At 39.4% G+C, this 23,570-nt stretch overlaps 1 protein-coding gene across 1 annotated transcript in view; it reads right to left on the minus strand.

Annotated features, from left to right (window-relative positions):
- The window catches only part of KL (klotho), a 50,025-nt gene that overhangs the window by 12,454 nt on the left and 14,001 nt on the right, over positions 1–23,570 (minus strand). Inside the window, exon 2 of the mRNA XM_072854795.1 lies at positions 1,325–1,835. Coding sequence (XP_072710896.1) covers positions 1,325–1,835 — 511 coding nt within the window. The remainder of the gene's footprint in view (positions 1–1,324; positions 1,836–23,570) is intronic.

Raw genomic sequence — 23,570 nt, forward strand, 5'->3', positions numbered from 1 at the left:
TTAACTTAATATGACAAGACTACTGTTGTTGTTGCTGTTATTATTATTTACTGAGTGGCACATTAAAAGGAAAGAAACTCTGTAAATTGAGATTGTTTCCAGCCAGCTGTGATTAAAAGGCAGATTCCTGTCTGTATGTCCAGCAGTTTACAAACTAAGCAGAAGTATGGGTAGCGGGAATATGACCCCTTATAGCTCTTCATCTGACTTCATGCAAACTAGTAATACTGTACTTGCAATAGTTAGTAACTCTTTTACATTTCATTCCTCCCATTTTGGATGCACTGGCTCATGTATTTATTAACCTTTTAATTTATTTGTAATAATCAGGCTTCTGGAACAGCAGATGAAACAAATGTGGGACTCCTCTGCATCTTCATGAGCGCTGAGAATCAAATGAAAGCCAGTTTTCCTCATCCCCTGTATGAAAATGGCAACATAACACAATGGCTATCTCGTCTGAACTAATAGCTACAATAATACTGTTTTTAAAACCAGAACAGTAAACTGTAGATAAGTAAATCAACTATTAAATTGTAAATTAAGAAATTAGACGACAATGAAAGTGGAAATGGGAACCCAACAACTTATTTGTGACTACTAGGATTGAAAAAATCTGTTTCGCCACAAGGAAATGGGAAAATAGAAAATAACTTTCATACAAGGTAGTGTGTTTCTCTTACTGCTCGGAAAAAATAATAGGTTAACAATTTAAATAATTTAGATTATATAACCTCAAACATTCAGTTCTCCTTAAACTGATGTAAATTCAGATTATTGTGACTGATGTCCAGAGCTGTACCAATGTAAAATTTGTGCAAGGACAACACTGAGATGCAGAATGAAAAGGTTCCAATTTTTCATTTAAAAATGTATTCTTTCAGCCTTCTGTTTTCTTCAGAGGAACTCCTATTGCATAGTATTTACCTTCCCACATATATATTCTTACATTTTGTACATAGGCATTCATATATCTAAGATATGGAAAACAACTATTAATAAATAACACAGTAAATTTCCCTAAGTCCATTGACAGTATAGTTCACACATGTTCTGCATTTCCTCCCACCAAACACAGTAGAAACTTTCCTACTGACTTCAAAGACAGCAGCATCAAGCTCACCAAATGCTATCTGCAGATATTAAGGGTCCTCAAGAGTGAAAAGAACAAACCCAGGAAAGGGATCTGGAGTCTCATTTCACAAGTGCCAAGATGAATGTTAAAGACTAAAATTAGTTTTCAGCCTGGTTCTTTAACATGTTTCTGTAGGCTATTTTGCATTATGATTTTGTCAAGCACATATTAATACAACCTCAGTCCTACCTTTTAAAGTTTCCATAATGAACTTTTTGAGATAGTAAATATATTTGGCATCATCTCTCTTGGTGCTACCAGAAACAAACCAGCTGTTCTCCACAATGAATATTTGGGGGTTGTTATATTCACTGCTTATCCAGTAAAGGAGCTGCCTCAGGCTTATTGATTCCAACTGTTGGAATTTCATGTGGGAGTCCACGAGCTGGAAACTCAGGGTAGCTCCAAAAGAAAGAGCAAAAAAGTCTGCTGTTCCCTTGATATACTTCTTCTCAACTTCACTGAATTCAGGCAACAGAGATGAGAGGTTGCTCCTCATGCTCTCTGGATAGTCACCATCAATAAATATGGGCTTAGCAAACCAGCCAAGCACAAAATCAAGGGATTTTTGACATTCTTTTATGTTTTTTTCAGTCATACGTTGAGGTTTTATCCAGTGGGAGCTAAGGGCAATGGACACTTTTCCTCTTTGAGTTGGACGAAAATGGTCATTGTAGAGATGCCAGACTTTAGCATGGGCCTGTTGAAAAGAAAGACTGTAATTAATGCACCTGAAATTCCATTTTAAGTAACACAATTAGTCTCAAGTACTGACGTCCAGTGTCACATAGTAATCACATAAACACCGCATTTGAGGGCTCAGCCTTATTCATTCATCAGCAGTTTACAACTCCTAAATTAACTTTTCTTTAATACCATATATCAACTATAAATCACTAGCTGGTCGGGGAAAACAGCATCTCAGTTTTCCATGAGATACTATTCCAGGCACTGAACACACTTTTGGTAGTTAGTTAGACACCTTTATTAACTTTTGTTATTGAGTTCAGACATACTTCCAGTATTTACAAAAATGGAAATGCAATTAACTAAACATGTTTCAAAGTACATTTTCATTATGGGAATATCACTTTATCTGTAGATTCACAGATATATAAAAAAGGAAGGTCTATTCTTCAGAACTACCCAGTCTCTCAAACAATACAAGACAAAGAAACACTCTTGAACTTATTCCTCTTTGAACCAGAACACACAGTACAGGAAAAACTAGCAATCTGGATTTTAAAAGTCTGGTGAAAAACAATTTACCACAGCTCCTGAAAAATTATTCCAATAATTCAATTTGTTTTATTAAAAGTTGCTATTTACCTCTAGTATCAGATTTCAACCACTTGTCTTGGTATAATTTTATCTGTTACTGTGAGGAGATCTTTTCTACCAAATTTCTTTCCCGTGATCTTACAGAGTAAGTTGAAACAGTCTCTTGATGTTCCCTTTGAAAGCTAAATAGATTAAGTTTCTGGAGCCTCGCCTTATCTTCAGGCATAGCTTCAAGCCCTCTAACCATTCTCTCTGATTCTCTTCCAATTTGTCATGATCATGCAGTCTTAAACTGCAGAAGCAGAATTAGACAAAATATGCCAGTGGTAGTCTTGCCAGCAGTAAAACCAGAGACAATTTAATACACTATTTCTGCTTATGTGGCCATAGCATTGGGCTGGTTTTGGCTGGGATAGAGTTAATTTTCTTCACAGCAGCTAGTATGGGGCTGTGTTTTGGATTTGTGCTGGAAACAGTGTTGATAACACAGGGATGTTTTCGTTATTGCTGAGCAGTGCTTACACAGAGTCAAGGCCTTTTCTGCTTCTCACCCCACCCCACCAGCGAGTGGGCTGGGGGTGCACAAGAAGCTGGGAGGGGACACAGCTGGGACAGCTGACCCCAACTGACCAAGGGGATGTTCCATACCATATGGCGTCATGCCCAGCATATAAAGCTGGGGGAAGAAGAAGGAAGGGGGGGACGTTTGGAGTGATGGTGTTTGTCTTCCCAAGTAACCATTATGCGTGATGGAGCCCTGCTTTCCTGGAGACGGCTGAACACCTGCCTGCCCATGGGAAGTAGTGGATTAATTCCTTGTTTTGCTTTGCTTGCGTGCACAGCTTTTGCTTTATGTATCAAACTGTCTCTATCTCAACCCACGAGTTTTCTCACTTTTACCCTTCTGATTCTCTCCCCCATCCCACCGGGCGGGAGTGAGCGAGCGGCTGTGTGGGGCTTAGTTGCCGACTGGGTTTAAACCATGACAACAGTACACTGTGAGCATATGCTCATCTAAACTACCGTATCTCCAGAGCCCTTCACCGTCTAAAACATATTTTTTCTTTGTACCTACCTTATCAAAGAATTTTGACTGCTCTATGAATCAACATCCCATGTTTTTGTCATCTGCACATTAGTAGAAATTGTAATGCTTTTTTCTAGGTCATTGCTAAAAAGGTAAAAAATATGACATCTATTCATTACAATAAAGCCTACCTAATAACTATTCCCGGTTTACATTTGCATTTTGAGACTTATCAGTTAGTATTGGCTCATATGTGCTGTGATGACATGAACCTCCATTCTTGTCATACAAAGTCACAGGTGTGATGAATATATATGACAGATTATTAATCAAAATGTCACACACATTTTTAGCCCTCCCTGGAATATAAGCCATATAGAAAGCCTTATAATTTCACTCCATGCAGTTGGTATGTTGGCAAATTTTACCATTAATGTATTGATAGCTGCTGTTCATAGTTTCCTTTTCATACGCTCTTACCATTCAAGCTTTGAACCACAATGATTTCCAGCTGCCAGCATTACTAGGAACATTAAGCAATTAAGATTATTAATCATTTTTGACATAGATGCTGTTAATTACCCAGGAAAAATAATGAATTCTATCATTCCACTGTTCTTGCAGAATTTTAATTCTCACTGCTGGGAGAAAAACAATTGGAAGTGAAGGACAACTAAAGGTAAGATCAATAATCAAGGCTCAGTTCAGCTGCCCCCATACAGAAACCTGCTGCCTTTGAGTCATCATGGGGTATATAAAACATCTGTGCAGATCTGACATCAGCTCTGGAGGAGACTAGACCCATGCCCTTTTAGAGTGGTCACCAAAACCCAAAGAGAACAATCTTGCAAACTGTGAATCACAGTACACACCTATGTGCGTGTATCTGAATCAAGCTCTCAGTTGCCAACTTCAACATACATGCTCTCATTTATAATACATCAATAGCTCAAATAAATGTGATGCAGTCCTACCATCTGTCTATACTAATACAATGGATTTTGATGCTGGTGAGAAACTAAATATAGTAACCACTTCAAAGTCTCATGTCAAAAATGAGAGCTGACCTAAGCACAGACTTAATTTTACTTCACGCTGCAGCTCCATTACGCTGAGACATTACGCACCATGACCAAAACGCTACACACCCAACACTTTAAATGTGATTTTAAAAATACCATTGGGAACAAATGTGCCACCACTTGCAACTCAAATTTGCACACCCAAATTTTCCCTCATAAAGGTGCCATATATTCTTCCTTTGTTGGACCTGACTCATCTCCAGATTTCCTGTCTCAAATGTTAAGATATCACCATGCACACTCTCAAACACACAATTTAATCTCTGTCATCTGCACTTGCAAGTATGCTGCCCACCCACAGAGCACCTCGAGGACTATGGAGGACTTGCCCCATAACTCTCGGCCCTCCCTACTCTTATCAGTGGAGAGAGATCTTCCAGCATTTTAGTAGCCTTAATTTTACCATGAAGCAAGGAGGAAGGGAATCCCACAGATTATCCCTCTCCACAGACAAGGAGGTGCTGTTCACTCCCTCCTTGCAATGCAAAAATATGAAGTGTAACAATGCAGGATTATCTCATTCAACTTTACTTTCGAGGCAGGTCATCTAGTCTGCCTCTATAGGAAATGAGAAGACTGATGTCTAAGATATGCAGGGTGAGTCACTCTTTGGGAGTCCATCTCTCTCCACTGATGACAGACAAAACCTGTTATTTAGTTTAGACATGTTCTACAAACAGATGAAAGCAGGCAAGAAGCAGCCCACTTAAACGTCTGCCCCCTGGGGTGTGCATGAAGTGGAATTCTACTATTTCCACAAAAACCAGCTAAACATAGAAAATAGTGCATCAAAGTCCCCAGGCTCTGTGGACATAAGATTAATGAAGTAGTTCAAAAACACCTAGAAATAAAGCTGGAAGAAGCCAGTGACAGAGCAGAGAGTCTCTATGGAGACCTGGGACAGAATTAATTTGCCTAAAATTAGATGCCTAATGCAGTTTTAGAGACTTCAACCTCTAACTGCAGTTTCAGAAAGCTGTGAGTCTCCCATAAATCCTAAGTCACATCTCTCAGCCCCACAGAAACACCTAGGACACTATAGGATGTGTCAAATGATAATTTGCACCTATACCTATCTTCAGGCAAATGAATCACACTCCTAGGGTGGGACTCATTTTGAGCTGAAGACACTTTATATTTCACTGTCCACATGTGAGCTAGATGCCCAAGCTCCCACTGTAGGCAATGGAGATCTCAGGCTCCACTCAGCTGCCTGAACAGTCATCTGGTTGCCACTCCAGAACGATACAGGCCTGTGTCACATCTGCCATTTCCATGCAGATGTCCTAAATGGCCACGGAAGTCTCACATGGCACCACTTATACTGAGCTAAGGGGATCCTGCTCCAAATCAATCTACTTAACTGAGTCCAGCAAGTGATTCCTCAGTACAGTACAGCAGCCATATCGTCGCACTCAGCAGGACCACCACCTAGGTCCCACTATGGATTAGCAGTACGATTTAATATAGGTGCCTAGACCTTTTTGAGATGCCTTACCTGAATGAGGCTGGCAGACATGATTCAGGACCCAATGGGAGACCTTGGTCTTCTGGAGCAGCAACTGGAGGCCAGGCAGAATATCCTAGCATAGCTCAAATGACACTATACCTTTGCTGGGACAACTGAAACCTCCTAGATGTCTACTAACTATAACTGGAGTTTAGCCTCCCAGATCACGTACAGAGAAAACAAGTAGGAACCAACCTACCATCAGTTCCTTCATATTTATTGGAAATCTTACTTCCCGATCTCAGTGACTTACCTAATGGTACCTATTTTTAGTTCACAGCTGAGTAGGATTAAGATCATGGCAATCCACACTTCAGTGCTTTTACTGACACAGAGCATGGTGACTCCATGTCCCTGGTTTTGCAAGGTGCTGAGGGGTCTTACTTTGCTCCTTGTTAGCTCAGACAGATGTGCGATGCTGCAGATCACTTGGCTTGACTGGAAAACCTTACTTAAAAAGGCTGGTTACAAACTGGCTCTAGGAAGAGTTGTGTAGTCACTCGTGTTATGAGCAGAACTAACTGCTAAAACCTGTGTGCTGGTTTCCAGGCTGCTGAATTTGGGTAATCTTGCCATTATTACTTGCTTTCAGAGAGTAGCACATATTGTTAGATACCAAACACTTAGCTGATACCTTTTTGGGGGATACTACCCTACATTCTTGAACCTGCTGAGACTTGAGCTAAGCTGGTATTGGGAAAGCTGCGAATTAGGATGGGGGCTCTCTGTGCTTACTAGTGTCTATTCTTCAGGAACAGACTGTCAGGAAATCTTTTAAACAGCATTTACCTTACCCTTAAAATGCTTACATGACTAAGAAAATCATGAAGTTATATATCATCTTGAAAATGAAAGAAAGTGACAAGATGTAGCTAGTCCTTAGCTAAATCCATTTGCTTGTCTGCACTTCACTCAGGTTTCAGGCTCCAGCACAGTCCTGTTTTCAAGTCAATACGGTCTTCTTCCCCTGACTTTCCCACTCAGTATACCTCTTTGGACCACATTCTACCTATACTCAACTTGTGAAACCCTGATATTGATCATGTTAGATCAGCCTTAAAGAGATCCCTGCGTGAGTCAGTCGAACACATTTCCAAGGCAGAAAAGCCCCTTGCAATGCCATAGCGTGGGCTAGGCCTACAAACTCCAAATTCCTGCAGTGACAGCAGAAATAATTCAACACAGGCAAACAGACTTCATAATCTGACACAGTCATGTCCTACTCTATTGCAGGACAGATCTACACAGTCCAAGAAATATTAGGTAAAGACAATTTAGTAATACACAGACATTTGTTTGCCTGACTACTCATCTAAATTCCTGCCCAAGATCATTAAGACCTTCCTGAGACTGGCACTGATATGTATCATTCTGCAAGTTCTCAGTACTTACATCTATCATGATGCATAACCTTCACAAGAGCAAATCAAGAATTATAATTGGGAACATCATGATTCCATAATTTGTGTTCATTCTTCTAGAACAAGTTGTCTCAATTTTAAGTTGTGTGTCTTCTCAACCAATAATAATACCATTCATTTCACAAATAAACTGCACAAATAACCTGTTCTCCACGCTCAGATGAACTATCCTGTATTAACTCTCTATTTGCATGTTAATGAAACTGAATAGGAAAGTGTTACCGAAACTCATTTAGCAATACAAAGAGAAGAGTTAATTGGAAAAGATGTGCAAAAGCTTTTTGATTACTAGAAATCTGGCTGACGTACCTCCAACAAACGCATCATTATTGAGTCCTACATCAAAAGCTCTTCTGAAATGGATATAATTATTGGAATATCATGGGAAAGTCTAGTGTATGATCAGTCAGAATGTGTGTTGTACCAAGAATGGGAAAAATACAATGTGTTTTTTCCCCCATATCATCAAAAGCAAGTATTTTAATCAAAAGCTACAACAAAAGATGTCACATTTCATGTAATGTTTCACCCTTAGATCCAAAGTCACGTAGGTTTCACCCACACAGTCTTTGGGCAAATGTTCTCTTTCACAAGCAAATTATATTCCTAACACTGAGTAACAGATACAGCTATTTAGAAATTGGCGAAGGTTCTTCCCGTATTTCAAAACTGGTAAGATAATACCTTAATGTATAAAGTACAGGACTTTGCTATAGATAATATATGTCATGTAATAACTTCATTCTTCCTCTATAATTCCTTCCCAAATATGTATTTTTCTAGTTTTCTTTTTAGAGTCTGTTAGCCAACATTACCACAGATGATCAACTCAATAAATTTGGTATTTTTGACCAATTTCAACTACCTGGGACCAGAATTAGGCTTGTAAATGGTACACAATGCCAAGTGAACATTTTTCAGTCGATAACCACTTAATGTAAAATTTGCTACAATTATAGCTTCAAGTATTGATCACACACCTGAACTACACTGTCTGGTTCCAATTCCTTTCTCAGTACAATTTAGTCACTGTTTTTTGCACTGTGCTGGTCACTGTAACATGCTGATGCCTCATGAACATGAATTAATTTATGCCTGCCATACACAAATCAGCAAGCAATACCATTCCTATTTTAAGAGTTGGGAACAGAGATATTATGACATGCGTAGAAGAAGAAAAATTAAACCAGGTACCTTAAGTTGTAGAGCAGTGTATTAACTCCAGAACAATGCCTCTGTTTGGTATGATACTCACCTCTAAAGAAAAACCACCAAAGATGGCATTAAATACTCGTTTGAAGGCACAGCAGACAGATAAAAAAAACATTTCTCCCCATCATAGGCAAAATAGAGGAGCTTTGCTAGCATGAGAATAAAAAGAAGGTAACCTGAAAGCATGAAGCTAAGCCACAGGCACCAAGATGCATTGCAGATAGATACTCCAAAAATATTAGCAGAAGGAAAAAACAAAACAAAACAAAACAAAAAAACCCCCCAAAGATAAGGCAGATTAAGAGTAATTTTTACACTTTGATTTTGAATTTTATATCAGATGAAAGTGTGGGAAGGCTTGTACTTTTACATACTGTTAAGTATAAGGATAAGTGAACATTATCACAGACAGATACGCGGGGGGGAGACACAAAGTGACCTCCATGTGACAGAAGGAAACCAAAACCCCCTTGAGCTTATTGTGTCAGGTGACTGCTGTAGGAAACCTCTCCTTTGAAGTGCAGAAAGCCTAGACATTATGGCACAAGCCCCGAGTTAAGGCTCTCTCAGACTCACCCTGCCTTGACAGGCCGCTTGCTCGGCAGGTACCCTGTGGGGCGGCAGCCAGAGGAAGGCAGCGGGACTGTGCAACGCACTTGGCAAATCCCACCGCCACCGTGAGAGGCTGGGCAAACACAGGCAAACACAGGACACTCGTCTCACCTCATTTTTGTCACCACCTGCATCTGAGCAATCCACATGACAGAGGGGAAAGCTTCTAGGTCACACATCACCCAAGCCATTTTTAATGCCCAGATGAGAGTGAGATGAAAAGTGCCTGTTTCCCTCCGCTCACCGCACAGGCAGGCTGGCACGACCACTGGAGTCGACATCCTGTCCAAATAAACTAAAGCACCAAGAGACAAGTGGGCTGGGAAAGCAGTTTGAAGTCTCCCGAGACGTAACAGTCTCTGAAAATATAAAGGTCATCTGGAAAAGAATTAAGCGGCATTTGACTTTGAGAAGCAATGGGAGACGAGATAAAAATAGCTTTATTTCTGACAAGTGCTTCTGAGACACTTGATGTGTTTAATCATTTTCCGTTACCTCTGACAGAAAAGATTAATTACGGAACTGAACAAAAATAGTTCAAGGAATGTTGTGACCCATGTGAATATTAAAGATATGAGAGATTCTTAAACAGAGTACAAAAAGAAGATATAAGTATAGAGCAGTTTGAGTGATTTAAAGCTGAGAGACAATCTTGTAGTACTGAAAGGAGCTAAAATAGTCCCTGATAAGAGACTCAACTCTGACTGGATTCTGGGACACAATGCTCAGGCAGTATTTAGAGGAAGACCAAGATATAATCATTGCTATCAAAACTGTTTTGCGTGTGCTGGAGCTACATAAACATATAAAAGCTCCAGACAGAACTGAGCCTGACCTGCAAAGGCCTCTACCAGAGCATGAACCTCTTTGAGGGCAGGCCAGGCTCCAATCCTGTTGACATACTCAAGTACACAAAATACCGCAAAAAAGATACAAGGAGAAAAGACAGAGAACTTAGCTGTAATCCACAAAAGCAAGCACACGGAACTGCACACGGTGTAGGAAACAGCACAAACCAAGACAATAATACCACTTTGCAAGAGCTGATAATCATCAGACAAATGTGCTGAACAAGGAGGATGAAAAAAGCACCATGACTTCGGAGGAACACTTAATGGGAACAGTGGTAAAGGTTGTGGCAACTGAATACATTATGAGCCCAAATTGCAAAAGGAACATTAATGGATTTTAAATCACGCTCTGCTTGGAAAGAAAGTAACATGGTGCTAGAAACAGTAGTGAGCACAAAAGTTAAGCATATAAAACTCTCATAAAACTCATATAAAACTAATATATCAAATATATATGTAGAATATATAAAACTGATAAAATAATGCCCAGTCAGAGGACTGAGATTAAATGGATGCTAAAAACTGGAAAAGATAGTATTTGTAATAGTACTGGCAAGGAGAAGGCATCCATTATGGCTCCAAACCTTTGGTTTCATGAAGGTTTGTACAAACTGGATGGAGAGGGAGGAGGACTCTGAACCAGGAGGAACAACTGAGGAAAGGAGTAGAGGACTGCCTGCAGGAAGCTCTAAAACTACAAAACAGAGCTTCAGAAGCCAAAAGCCACCCAACTCACAACTCTGCCCTGCACTAAGGCAGGAGCCAAAAGAGAAGATAGATAACCCTGTTGCTCTCAAAAGTCATAGTGAGAAGAACCACCACAGTAACATATATACTCTTTAATGACATCAGTTTTAAAAAATAAACTATTTTTTGTTAAATACAAAATCAAAAGAACTAAATAATATATAGAAGGCAAACATTTCCAATATGTTTAAGGGTAAAAATTCTGGAAGAGGTGACTAATGTCAATCACCTGGTTTTCTGGTAGGTGCACACAGGTAAGGCGAACACCCATCTATGCATAGTCAACCCCTCAATATAGCACTTGGAAATGCTTGCTCTACATACTGTGGAACTATGTTTGCTAACCCAGGTGTTTCACAGGGAGAAAGAATGTATTTCTGATAGTTTAGTGGAAGCACATGAAGAGAATTGCTTTGGAAAGTCTCAGAGCAGTTAGCAGAAGCTAAACAAACAAAAAAGGCCAATGATATATAATTAAAATAGTGTGTTAGAAAGAAAGCAAGTGCGTTAGTAAGAAGATAAGTTAGGTAGAAGTAAAAACAAATAAGACTAAAGCCCATCATCAATATGTGCACCCGTCAGACAAGGAAATGACAAAAGATTTTGGCTTGCTTGGCCTAATCTAACTAGCTAAACCAACAACCCAGCTTGGAAAGACGTTGAAGACAACCTATAATTTGGGGTGAAAATTACAGAATACAGAACCCAGGTTACTCATTACCACTATCCTTGCATTTAAAGCACCCAGAATAGAAGCCCTATGCTCTGGTGTTAATGATTAACCCCGAATCTTATCATGAGCACACCAGCAGATTCAAAATAAATTCACAGAATCATCATAGAATCATAGAATGATTTGGGTTGGAAGGGGCCTTTAAAGGTCACCTAGTCCAACCCTCCTGCAAGGAGCAGGGATATCTTCATCAATTGACCCCAGTGAAGTATGTATCTGCTCCTGGAGATGTACTGGAACATTTTGTGTGCAACTTAATGCTGAGAGTTTCCCAGGAGAAAGACCAAGAAATCCCTGTCATACCATTATTACAAGAACATAAACTGATACTGGATTTGGCAAATCCATGTTTGTAGAGCTGGGAAAGGCTGACAGACTGGCAGTCAGAAATTATTCTTGAGGTATATTAATATGCTGCCCTAAAAGCCCCAGAAGTTCACCTAGAGATGAATGGGTAGAGCCTTTTCCGCAACTACGGTCCCAAAAGAAATTATATTGCAGGAGTATTCATGCCAACGTGTTTATGAGTCCTGACCATCAGCCACAGAAGCAGTAAAAATATCCCCAAACCACAGAGAAAAGCTTATTGAAGCAACAAATAATTGCATGAAGATCAGGCATTTCTGATGCTCCAATCTGGCCTATCATAAAAGCAGACAGCAGAATTTACTGGCTAATGGTTGATTTTTAGGCATTGAATTCTGTTACACCATAAACCACACCTGTAGCAGCAAAAATGCCAGAGTCCAGCATAACAGATTTAGCATATTCTGTCTTTGTGATCTTGTTATCAGGGCAAGGCTGGGAAGAATTTCTCCCTACATTTACAGGGCAGCAGTACTCATTTTTATGCACCCATCACCCAAGGATTTCACTGCGCTCCAGCTTTATGCAATATTCATAGCATCCAAACACGGGAAAAATTATCAGAGGCTGATCAAATCCATGTAATTTCATGAACAGATGATGTATTAACCCACAGCCAGACTCAAACAGAACTGAAAGAGTTAATTAAACAAGCATGAGCCTTAACTTCAGGAGCACAATTCTAACTGAACTGATGAATAGGTCAACTGGCACAGGAAAGAGTAAAATATTTAAGAGTAGACTGATCACCTTATCAACAGCAAGCAAAATTAATAGGAAGCTCCTTGCTCCACAATTCTGCATGAGCTCAGATCTCTTCTGGGTTTGTTTGTTTTTCCCCAGGATTTCATATCCATGTTTGCAGATATGATTAAGCCTTTAACCAAGTTGTTAAAGAAGGTGCAGCAACGGGAGTGGAGATAAGGACAAAACCTGACCTCTTCAACATTCAAAAAAGGCTGGCATAGGTAGCCACACCAGGGATGCTGTTCCAGCATGGCCACTTTATTTGCACTTTGTTACCCCTCCAGGCACAGTAGAGGCCATGTTATTACAAAACCAAGGAAAGTCAGTCAGTTCACTCTGTATGAAAAGGAGCATGTGGTGCTCCTGGAAGACTTCACATGGTGTCCCAGAAATTACAGAGTGGGTGAAAGGCATAATTACCAAGCTCAACATATTTAAGAGTATCAATAGAGTAGAGTGGGCTCAGCAGAATGAACTACAACAATAGTTGTCCCAGAGCATACCATGGGAATCTCATCCAATTTGTTCACCAGAAAAGTCACTTTGAAGAGGCTAGAACAATAGAAAGGTGGCCCCCTCTGGGAGAAGACATTAAGCAATCAGTACAGAATTATTTAATATGTACTATAGTAAACATTTCTACTACATAATTAGGCCCTCTCTCTTTTCAGCACCCAAAGATAACAGCTCCAGGGTTGCAAATACTAATTGACAGGTCCTATATCAATCTCACAACAAAACAGTAGCTGCTGTAGTGCCCAGGTACATCACTACAAGGTAGTGACAATCAGAGGTATGAGAACACCCCGGCAGCGGTAGTTTGACTGGGTAATACCCACCAAATGGCTTCAGAAGGTATTTCTGGATGAATGCGCTGGTGGATAGCTTTTCCCATTATAAGTTCTTCTGTGAGAAACAACAGCCACTGGGCAGCAACAGCAAAGAAGGAATTTGAAGAAATCTCCACCAGTGGAGGGTACCAATGAGTAATACGGAGGTGTTTGGTCCTACATAGTTGGCACAGGAATTATAAATTCAGTTAATGTATATGCAACCAATATATTACAAACTGTCAGAGATAATGCAACACAGCAGCACCAAATGAATGAGGATCAAACAAAAATAATGATATGAAGTAAGCAACATTGTTTAATGACTGCAAAAACTTCAGGCTGTCAGACAGACAATGGCATGCAGCAAGACTCGTGTGTGCGCACAGAGCAAAGCTGTGAGTGTCATTAAGCAAGGTCAAAACAAAACTACTGTATCAGAGCTCTGTGCTATAATATAGGCAAATGCAACCCAGAATGAAGGGCACTTACTTGAGGTGATCTCTACAAAGATTTTTTTTTTTAAACCAAACATTTGGGTTGTTCATGCCCAAATCTAGCTCAGTCACTCACAACATGATAACCTGAGTTTACTCTGCTATAACCTTGGCTATTAAATTTAATCATTCTGAGATTAGAGCTGTGCATCAATGACAATGGGCTACGGAGTAAGACGGAAAGTTCCAGTCAGCCCTCTACGTGGATGCAAAAAGCAGCTGATCAGGATAAGCAATACATATGTGAAGGTACCAGTTTTCAATCTTTAGACAACCGTTTAGATTACAGTTTGACCAGATGTGAATATGGAATTCTTCCTTCTTTTTCTAATCAGTCTGCAACTGTTTATGTGAGATCCAGCTGTGTTTGCATGCATAGTCAATATAAAGCAATCACTACAAACTATCTCATTGTGTGTAACCTGCCTGAAATGTTCTGTTTTGTGCGCATGTAATAGAAATGACTGAAGGATGTGATTTCAATTACACACCTTTACAAGTAATGCTCAAGTTGCAAAAATCACTGAAACTGTATACTACATTAACTTTAATCCAGTAACTTTTGGAGTAGCTTTTGCATGATTGTTGCAGATAATAAAGCATTCAACTGTAACATCTGAAGTCTAGTTGGTTGTAAAACAAGCCACAAAAGCAATGATTACAGTGTACTGCAGTAGCAAACAAATTACCCTCAAACAACTGCAACAGAGAAGGCAGGATGTCATTCTTGATGGGAATCTCTCTTCTGTGGTCCCCTTCAGCTGCAGGAATTTTGAACTTGGCTCTACATCCTGTACCTGTAATCCTACTTATACTTTTATACTTCATAATTTGTAGCAAAGAGAAGAGTATTAAGTGCTGAGCAAGTTGAGGAATAGCTATATCCTAGAAGAAAGAACTGTGGACTAACCTCAGACTTATACAGCTTATCAGGAGGCTGTACCAAGCAAGAAAGAGCTAACAGCTCCAAGAAGAACTACTGCTTGGTCCTGATCCATAGAAACCATAGGAGGATTCACAACATCTCTGCTAGATTCAGGAGTGATAGTTCACAGTTTGCAGACTAATGGAAAAGCAGATTATAGCCCAGTAAATACAGTATTGCTATTGCTAGCACCAAGCTACAGGATGCATATGAACTTCATCTTGACTCAGCAGTCATGACCTACTGGGCTCTGCTTTGGGTGATTATGAGTCTGTTTTAACGGCAAAACTGCTCAATGATCAGGGGAGGAGGGAACTACTGCCTGACTTGTTTTTTTCCCCCCTTTTGCTTAAAGCTGGCTCTGTGGTGGTATGGTTCTATCCAAATGGTATTACAGGCGTACTTCTAGGCAACTGAATCCCAATGTTAATGCCAACTTGGGAGAGAGCTCCTGCCTAACCTAGATCTGCTACTACAGAAGAGTATGGGTCATCTGTGAATCTTGTGTCAAACCTGTGAGCCAGTGCAAATGTCATGGGCATTCCACAATATGAATGGCAGCAGACATCTATGCTCAAGCAACTGAATCCCACCCCTATGGAGCAGAAAGCAGCTCCAGATCCTGACACATAGCATGATATGTCAGAAGTGCTAATGTCCGCTTGTGACCTAAGATTCAGTTGTTTAAACAGAGGCATCCAGCATTATTTGGGATGTTCCAGACTATCAAGGCATCTGCATGGGCAAATGCAACACAAGACCTGCGGAAAACCTGTGTCTTTTGGACTGGCAGCTGGAGGCAAGGCAGGATACTCTACGCTTCTCAAATGGTACATGCTTGTCTATGTGTGCAACTTTTTTAGCCCTAGTGGCTTCTAAAGAGGTAGCCTTGCGATTGCATGAAGTTATGACTGTGAGAAGGACATATACTGTGGAAGAGTAGGTAAGACTGTATCAAAATCCTCGAAAGATTCAGGGAAACCAAGGGGACCTAAGCTAGATGTTTTCACTCCAGAACTCTTACACCAGCAACAACCCCTGAAAGGCTGACACAGTGAATCGTAGGACCATGTAGATGGACAAGGCAAGTAGAACTGAATGACTCATAGCCTAGTGGTCTTGATGCCTCAGTTGTCTGCCCATCTTTGCAACAGGACAGGGAACCATAAGGCTAACTGACAAGTTTTAATTAATACAATGGTTATTCCTAGCCGTAATTCTTCCTTAATGTTATTGCTTCCATGATGGTAAGCTATGAAAGGAAGATCTGGGAAACTGTAGGAGGAATTAAAACCAGTTACTCAGCAAAGGCACATCTCATCAGTGGGGATACAGTCACTGGAGGAGGAAGACTTTGGTCAGACACCTTTATTTTGAGGAGTCACCACACTCCTCAGTAGCCACCAAGAAGATAAAGTGCAGCTATTCAACTCAGAACCCAGAAGAAGAGAGAGAAATTCCAGTGCAGGGAAAGATGGGGGAAACAAGATTCATTATGGGAAGAGAAACTCTTGGGGTACCACAATTTTGAAGACTCAAATAACAGAGTGATGACTTCAGTCAACAGATGGAGGGACAAAATGGGGCATCCAATTTTATGGTGGAAAAAAATTTTGAATCTTTGCATTTCTTCAGGGGCAAGGATTATTTATGTGTATTTATCCAGTCTTTTCTATGAGCTTTTGGCTATACTGCAGTCACAGATTAAACTGGATTCAATTTATATCTCCTTTGATTTGGGAAATACATTTAGAACCTCATCCAAAGCGTGCTGAAACCATGAAAATACACTTTTGAGGTATGAATAAGTCCCTTTATGTCTGTTTCTAAATGCATGTTTAATGGCAGATATAAAATTGCTCTACTACAGAGATGAGTGTTAACTCAAAAGCATACAAATAAAAGTTTTCCTGCTTTATTCTTGTAGTCTGCAAACATAATAAAAAGCACCATTTGAGCTAAAAGTTGGAATCTTGTAGAACAGAAAACTGCAACAAACAAAAAGAGTTTAAAATTAAAGATCTAATTCTTACTTTATAAACACAGTCTTCATATTGTTGATTATCTGTAGAAATTAAGCTGGGTTTCACCTGTTTATATACAGGAATCCAACTAGTTTGGCTGACATAATATTGAATAAATGTTTTAATGTAGTTGCTAAGAAGCTACATGTTAATAAAGTTGATATAAAAATACCAGCTACAGTTGTTTCCTTTTTGAAAGTATATCTTGTATTTCTATACAATGCAATGTAGAATAGGGGGGTTTACTACATCAATGTACTGCAATCTCAGCCTTAGCAATCAAGAAAAGAAATCACAGTAAAAGACCTAAAACAGCTTTTATCCAATCCTTAGAGAAATAAAAAGAAAATTAAAAAAAAAATAGAAAACAGCAAAAGAAAAGGAAGAGTGTTGTCAGGGTAATTGTTTAGTCTAAGCCACACAGAAAAGGGCATGTGTTGGTTACACATACAGTTGCAAATGCTAATTAACTACTCTTCTTTCAGCAATCCTTGTTTCAGCTTCTGTGCTCTCACCACTATAGTACTAGACGCTTTCTGACCAGAATTAACATCACGTTAACAGACTGAGGTATTCATAAATATTGTGCCAATTGGACAAATTTTAAATGTACTTAGCACAGTTAGGTTTAGACTTTACTCTGGCACTGCAGTGAGCATTTCTGGAGGCCTAGCATGTGATTTTTTAAAAGAACAACTTAGCATGTTTCAGGTTTCCTTAACCAGCTCTTTGCCAGTTCTCCGTATGTATTCTCTTTGGAGAGAAAACAGTTGTCTCCTGAAGAAGAGACAATAACTTTGATACTGTGCTTTCTTTACATAAGAAATCTACAAAAGATTATTTTCACTTTGGCTAACACTGCTGCGGAATGAAGTCTGTAAAAAAATACTGTCTGAGTTGAAGGAACTGGCACAAGGGGCACTTTTGTTTATATTTCAAAGTGCAGTACTAAACTTCAAATTGTTCTAGAACAAAATATAAAGCCAGTGATGTCAAGACATTTGTACACATGAATGAGAGTCATCATTGAACTATGAATATAAAAAAATGAAATGCCTGTATATCTACCTTTTCTTTTTCCTACTGATTCCAGATATGGCTAAAAACTTTTTTTCCTTGACCATTTTAAATATAGATACAGAAACATAGGGAGAAATTAAAACCTTAAAAAGTAGTTAACTCACAGCTTCAGATACACTTTTTAAGCAATTTGTCTGGGATTGTCATTTGTTTCTGTATAACCATGTCTTTGGAAATTCTGCCAGTACACTGTAATATGTAAATATCCAATATCAAAGTACAATAATGTTTTCAATAATTTAAAGAAACTTATTCTGGGAGAAATCCCAGTTTTAAGATCAAAATGTTCTAGAACAACAGAAATGCAAGTTCACATATTTCCTATAACAGCATCATTTCATCCTCTTATGTCCAGCTATTTATATGCCAGAAAGTAATGCTGCTCTGCTTCACAGTTACCATGAGGGTAGGTATGTTAGCAGTTGTCAGGAGGCCACCTACAATTATGGCAATTAGGTCAATATCTAACAGAGAGAGTGATGCCTACCATTTAAATATTGCCTGTTTTAAAGGAGGGCAGTTCAAAGCAAAGAGTTTGGAGAGATGTCTCATTTCTAAGTAATTGACCAAAAAGCTATACAGGTATAGCAAAAACTTTCAACAGATTTCCATGAAGACATCCATCAAAACGCTCTCAGAGCCACAGAGGTTTTTGTGAACTAGCTCAGTATTTGTTACAGCCCCACTCCTAGACAACAAACTGATCAGAGACATCTCAGGCTTAAATACAGGAGGACAGGAAGAGCAATAAATCCAGTGACTAAATTTTTTAAAAATATTGTCTTTGATTTTTAGACCAGTACAAGCTCATGTAGGCAGCTAGATGGCTTACATATATTCTGGGCTTGTTGGATGGAAAAGGAGATTAACTGTGCCTAATGTAATTATAATATGTAGCTGGTTAATTTCCAGCCATAGTACCTACATCTACTTTAGCAAACAGTAGAGCTGAGGACCCAGTATCTACAATAACCCATGGACCAGAAGCTGATTAGCAGGTAGATTACACTAGGTGTGAGTTTCCATGTTACCTTCATTCAAAAGCAATCCAGCTGTGTACTCCAAAACCACTTCAGGCTGTGAACCATAGTACAGCAAATGGAGGCAATTAGGAGATTCATGTTGCACACACACTCCTGATTTGGACTGTAATGCTATTGTAGGTGCACACTTAAACAGCCTAACACTACAAAAGCATGACAAGTTTTATGTTTTTCATCAAAATCAAACAGGAAAATAATCTTTCATTTTGAGAGATCCCATACAGTGCATAAGGTAGTGAAAGAGCTGTCCAGCCATTTTGTCCTAGAAAAAAAGGTTTTCATTAGCCACAGCTACACCAACACAACCTTCAATGAGTATGTAGTACAAAGGATATTGAAAAAATGGATTTAAGACAGGATACATTAAATCAGGATGATGCTTTAGATATTAAGAAACTCACAGATTACACAGCTTACATGGAAACATCGTTCAATCAATGATGCTACAGGAACCAGAGCAGCTGGCAGTTCAATAATTAACTAGTTGCCCAAACACCAATGAAAAGCAAATTGTTGGTCTGAATCAGCATCTGAAGGGCTTGAAGAGGCAGGTGTTTTGCTGAGACGAAAGGAAGAAGGCAGGGAGGGAGGAAGAAAGGCAGGAAGGCAGGAAGGAAGGAAGTAGAAGACATTGTATTGCATTAACTGAACTTTGATTTTCACTGGAAGCTCTTTTACACATGAAAGCTCTTATAGAAGAGCCAAGAGACACATATGCAAATCCTTACTGTCTTACTGGGAAGAAAAAAATATCTGGAGAAATGAGCACCTGGAAAAAAAGTAAGGCTCCACCTATAGCAATCAAAACCCACTTTCCTCATACTAGTGAGATGCAAGAAAGCAGAGATGTTGGAAAGAAATACTGAAGAAAGAGTAGAGATTTTATGTACATATTTTGAAACATAAAATAATTCAAGAGTATTAGGATATAATTTATAGTCAAATGCATTAGATGCATTAGATGTTTATTACCAAATGAGCCACTGGGCACATGTGGAAATACAGGGACAGTATATAAGGACAAACGAGATGCTCTCCTTGGTCAGATCAACAGTCCATCCAGCCCAATACTACCTCTGATAGCAACAGCAGGACATGGTGCTATGTTAAGAGAGCAAATGAGCCCAGTCACTTTCTGAGATCTAGCCTCCTACTTCCCAGGCATCCACACTGTTCTGCTGGGGATGTTAGGGAGTACATTTCTGCCTGTTGTATTTAGTATCTGCTTATGGGCCCACTGTTCACATATTTCCCTACTCCCTTTTTGAGTCTGCTGGTACAACCTGCTTCCAGAACCTGCTATGGCAATAAATTCCTGAAGTTCATGACCCACTGCATAAAAAGGACTGAACTGTTTTCTCCATGTTTCTTTTCTATGCCACGGAGAGAAACAGGAAATTCTACGTTGCAATTTATCTTACCCTAATGTAGATGGCTAAAATTGGTCAGAATTACCATGTCCTATAAGTCTTGCCACTGAGCACACAGGGAGCATAACGTAACTAGTTGAAACCTAAATGTGTGCAATGCAATCATCTAAAGTAAGGTGAGATGAACCACACCCTTTAAGTCTTTAATTGGTCCTTTCCAATTTAAAGTATTTAGCTTAGCACAGTTTAATTAAATATACTTAATAGATATATACAAACTAAGAGAAGTTTATTGCTACACTGAGAGTGCTGCCTCCATAATCCCTCCTTTCATGGATGACTCTGTGCTGCAGGAGAAAAATGGGAATGAAAGCATAGTCCTTCTACAAGCCTGATCTACTGTAGACCAGGATTTAGTCCTGCTAATTGTGAATCTCCCTAAGTTCCTGCAAGATGATGACTAATCAACTGCTGTTTTCACTGCGGACCCAACAAAGGATTTCACATAAAAGTATGAAACATTCTGAGCAAGGCACTGGAAATGCTTTGTTAACTGATACAATATTCCAGAAGACTGTGATGAGTCATATTACTGTGTAAGAATTCTGACTTCAGAGAATTTTCACAGAAATACAAAAAATACCTTATTGAAAAAAGTCATTACCATCTTTATGACCCTGTGTCTACTATCTGACAGGGATTAGGAAAACTGAATTATAAAATTAAGAAGAACCTCAAGGGCATCAGGTTCAACCCTCTGCTGCCATGGGCATATATATGACACAATCCTTTTGTCCAGATTCACTTTAACATTGGCTAGGTATTTTGTTCTTACTGTTCTCTCTGGAAGACTACTACAGAATCACCTTTCACAAATGGTTTCATTTTTTCCTGATTTTCAGGTTAAATTTATTCATGTTCAGTCTAAACACTTTGGTTCTTGCATCAAAACTTTCCCTGGACTTAGACAGTTATTTTCCTTCACTTGTTTCTACCATTGATCTATTTATAGACAGCAAGTATATCCTCTCCCAGTGTTCTTGCTCAGGTAAACAAGCCATATTCTAGTGAGGTGATTCCTCATCTCTGCTGGAAACATCACCTGATACAGACTAAAAACAAATGTGCCTTTGTCACAGCTGGATTATATTGGCATCTGATGGTCGTGCTGTGATCAGCAAGTTCTCATCTTACAGAAAAAAATTTATGAGTCTTTCTGTTCATCTGTTTATTATCCTGATTATCCTTTGCACTGGCAACATTTCCTGAAGTTCAGCTCATGCTCTAATCAGTGCAATCCTACTCTGTGCCAAAGCATGGGAGTTAAAATACATTAAAAAGTACAGCTAGGAACTGCCCTTGAGCCTGATGCTTCTACTTTCAGTGCAACTCACTGTGATACTTGCTTTAGCAATTTCCTAGCTGCTGCTGAAAATTCCCTTCCTCCTGAACTGAACTAGTAATTCTCCATGTGCCACCATTTCAAGTGTCCAGCTGAAAATACAGATTTATTAGGTTTATCATATTTTCTTTTTCTAGATAATTAGTTATCACACAAAGCTATTAGATGGGTCTGGCTTGACTTTGACACTGTAAGTTCACAGTATTTTGTGTCCACTGCACCTGTAGTTATTTACATTAATCTAACCCTCATCCTCATTAACCTTGCCTGTCTATGAATCCCAGCGCTTAACATGATCACCCTTCTTGACAGATAAGACAAAAAGCATTAATTGGTTTTGGAAGTAGATTTTTTTTAATCCTATCTTCTTCCCCACTACCTGATGGCTATATGTCTTTCCTTATGCTACTTTTCCTTAGGTGATTGAAGGATATCTTGTGATTTGTTTTAAAATAATTAGACTTTTTATTTTTTAAGACTTAATTCACATTTTAAATTTTCTGCTTATCATAGTCAGTAAATACATATTGTATTACCTAAATTGAAATGAGGTTCAATAACTTCCTTGGAGAAAATAACAAGGCCCTACAGGGAAGAGACATTTTTTTGTTTCCGGACAGAGGGAGATAGTGAAAAATAGTATATATTGTTTCCTTTTGCATATCAGTTCCAACTAGGGGAAAAAAGACTGTGTTAATTTTAAAGTTTTAAACTTTTTTTTTTAATGGTTTTAACTACATTTCCCAAGGACTGCTCTCCTTACATTTTTGGAAAAGGCATGAAATGCTTTCAGTGTACTTCCAACAGTCACGGTGGGTCAGCGGCAGCTGACTGGCAAAAGGGAGCGAAGAGCCACAGGATGGGGCTACTCAGTGCCCATGAGGTCTTACATGGGAAACCATGGCTATTTGCTTGCTCCGGCTTTACAGGACCAAGCTGGTGCTGCTGACCGTCCTTGCAGGGGGAACTGCACTGACATGCATGAGCTGCTTCGCTGTGTCAGAAGACTCAGCTCAGTGCTCAGGAAAAGCAGGGCAGAGAATAAGAGACAGGATTTCCCCACAGATATCACATGCCTGAAATAGGTGAGACTCGGGCAAAATTTTCATATGATCCAGATCGTGTGTCAGAATCCAACATCTGAGAAGCCACAGGAACACAAAGTATCTCAAGCCAATTTTTGAACTAGCCCTTCAGTACTCACTCCCTCTGCCATCTACCTCACCTCTCCCCATTCTCATTTGACTAAGTGTAAAAGCCTGTCTACAGAAAGCTTGGGTTTGAGTTTGTCACCACAGGTTTTGTCTATACCCCACAGACAGAAACAGGACAATTAATTTTTTTTTTGGTCTTAGGATGAGAGACACCATATTCAGTTCTCTCCATTAACTGTAAAAGGACCCTAGGATGGCGAGCTCAAATGTAGATGTCTCTGCTGAACATGTCTAAAACTAGCTCAAGTGTGATTGCTCTCCTCTGTGTTTATTTCCACAGCCTGCAAGGGAGATGGCTCTACTGCAATGAAGCATCTACCTAGCAAAGCACATGCATTGCATTCCTCCATCTGCATCCAGCCATCACCAGCTCTGATACAGCACTGTTGTATGACTCTTGAGCTTCTGGCCCACCACTTCAAATTATGGGGCTCTATGCCAAAGGCTTGCAGACTGCCAAG

The sequence above is a fragment of the Ciconia boyciana genome, chromosome 1 (genome assembly GCF_034638445.1).
Source record: "Ciconia boyciana chromosome 1, ASM3463844v1, whole genome shotgun sequence".
Taxonomy (NCBI): domain Eukaryota; kingdom Metazoa; phylum Chordata; class Aves; order Ciconiiformes; family Ciconiidae; genus Ciconia; species Ciconia boyciana.